The following is a 986-nucleotide window of genomic DNA, read 5'->3' on the forward strand; positions in this document are numbered from 1 at the left end:
GTTAGTGTGTCTCATCCAGATCTGTGGGTTTTGTGAATTCTAGAATATGGTATTGGCCTATCACCTGCCTTAATTTAATATCTAGAGGTAAAGAGGATGATAAAAAGTGTTTGCCATGAACCTGCTGGCATTTCTGTTAAATCATGCCAAAATAAAATAATCATTAAATATCATGAGTGTAAACACTCATCCTGATCAAGCATCTGAAAAATAAATGTTGATTACATGGCATTCCAGGGAAGCAAAAGCTGTAGATGTTGAAGGATTAGCCACTATTGCTATTTAACAAAGAATTTGAAGTAATTGAGAGCCCCTTTTGCCAAACTATTAACAAAAAGGAAGTCTTCACTTCTTTAAGTCCTGGCCACCTGACCAAGTCGGTGGGGACAGAGAGGAATCACGGCCAATTTCCATCATCCTCTTGGGGTTCTAGAACAGAGTGCGGAAACCAGGAGAATAAGGTACCTGCTATGTGGATTGCTGACAGAGGGTCCAGGCTGTGAGAGACTACATTTGCCCCGTGGCTGTTTGCAATGAACAGGGGGTAAAGAAAGAAGAATGTTCAGTCCAGGCAAATAAAGACAAGCTACTGATGAAACTAAATTAAAAGTGCAGCAAAGGAAACATAAAAAAAAAATTAAAATAATCAAATGAAGTGACCAATACCCATGAACCAAGGAAACTGGCTTTTCTTTGTGCCTAGCTGAGTATGGAAATGATTTGAACAAACACAGTGAATTTGAAAATAACAGTTTAGTCATTACATTTATGAACAGTAGCTCTGGATTTTTTTAAAAAATCACTAGAAATTTAGCTCAAATAATTTGTAATACAAAATGAAAAAAATTTAATTGAGTTGAATATGGGCAAATACAGATATTTCAAAATGCAAATGCAGTAAAATTAATATTCTCAAGGAAAAAAGGTCCAAGGGCCTCCTTTGAAGAGTCTGGCCTCTTCTACACCCCCATCCCCTCCACAATTTT

General features: G+C 36.9%; 1 protein-coding gene across 1 annotated transcript in view; it reads right to left on the bottom strand.

Annotated features, from left to right (window-relative positions):
* Positions 1-986, bottom strand: part of SYNE1 (spectrin repeat containing, nuclear envelope 1) — a 247,402-nt gene that overhangs the window by 7,155 nt on the left and 239,261 nt on the right. Inside the window, exon 140 of the mRNA XM_009884058.1 lies at positions 466-524. Within this exon, the coding sequence (XP_009882360.1) occupies positions 466-524 (59 nt within the window). The remainder of the gene's footprint in view (positions 1-465; positions 525-986) is intronic.

Source organism: Charadrius vociferus, unplaced genomic scaffold, assembly GCF_000708025.1.
Source record: "Charadrius vociferus isolate BGI_N301 unplaced genomic scaffold, ASM70802v2 scaffold494, whole genome shotgun sequence".
Taxonomy (NCBI): domain Eukaryota; kingdom Metazoa; phylum Chordata; class Aves; order Charadriiformes; family Charadriidae; genus Charadrius; species Charadrius vociferus.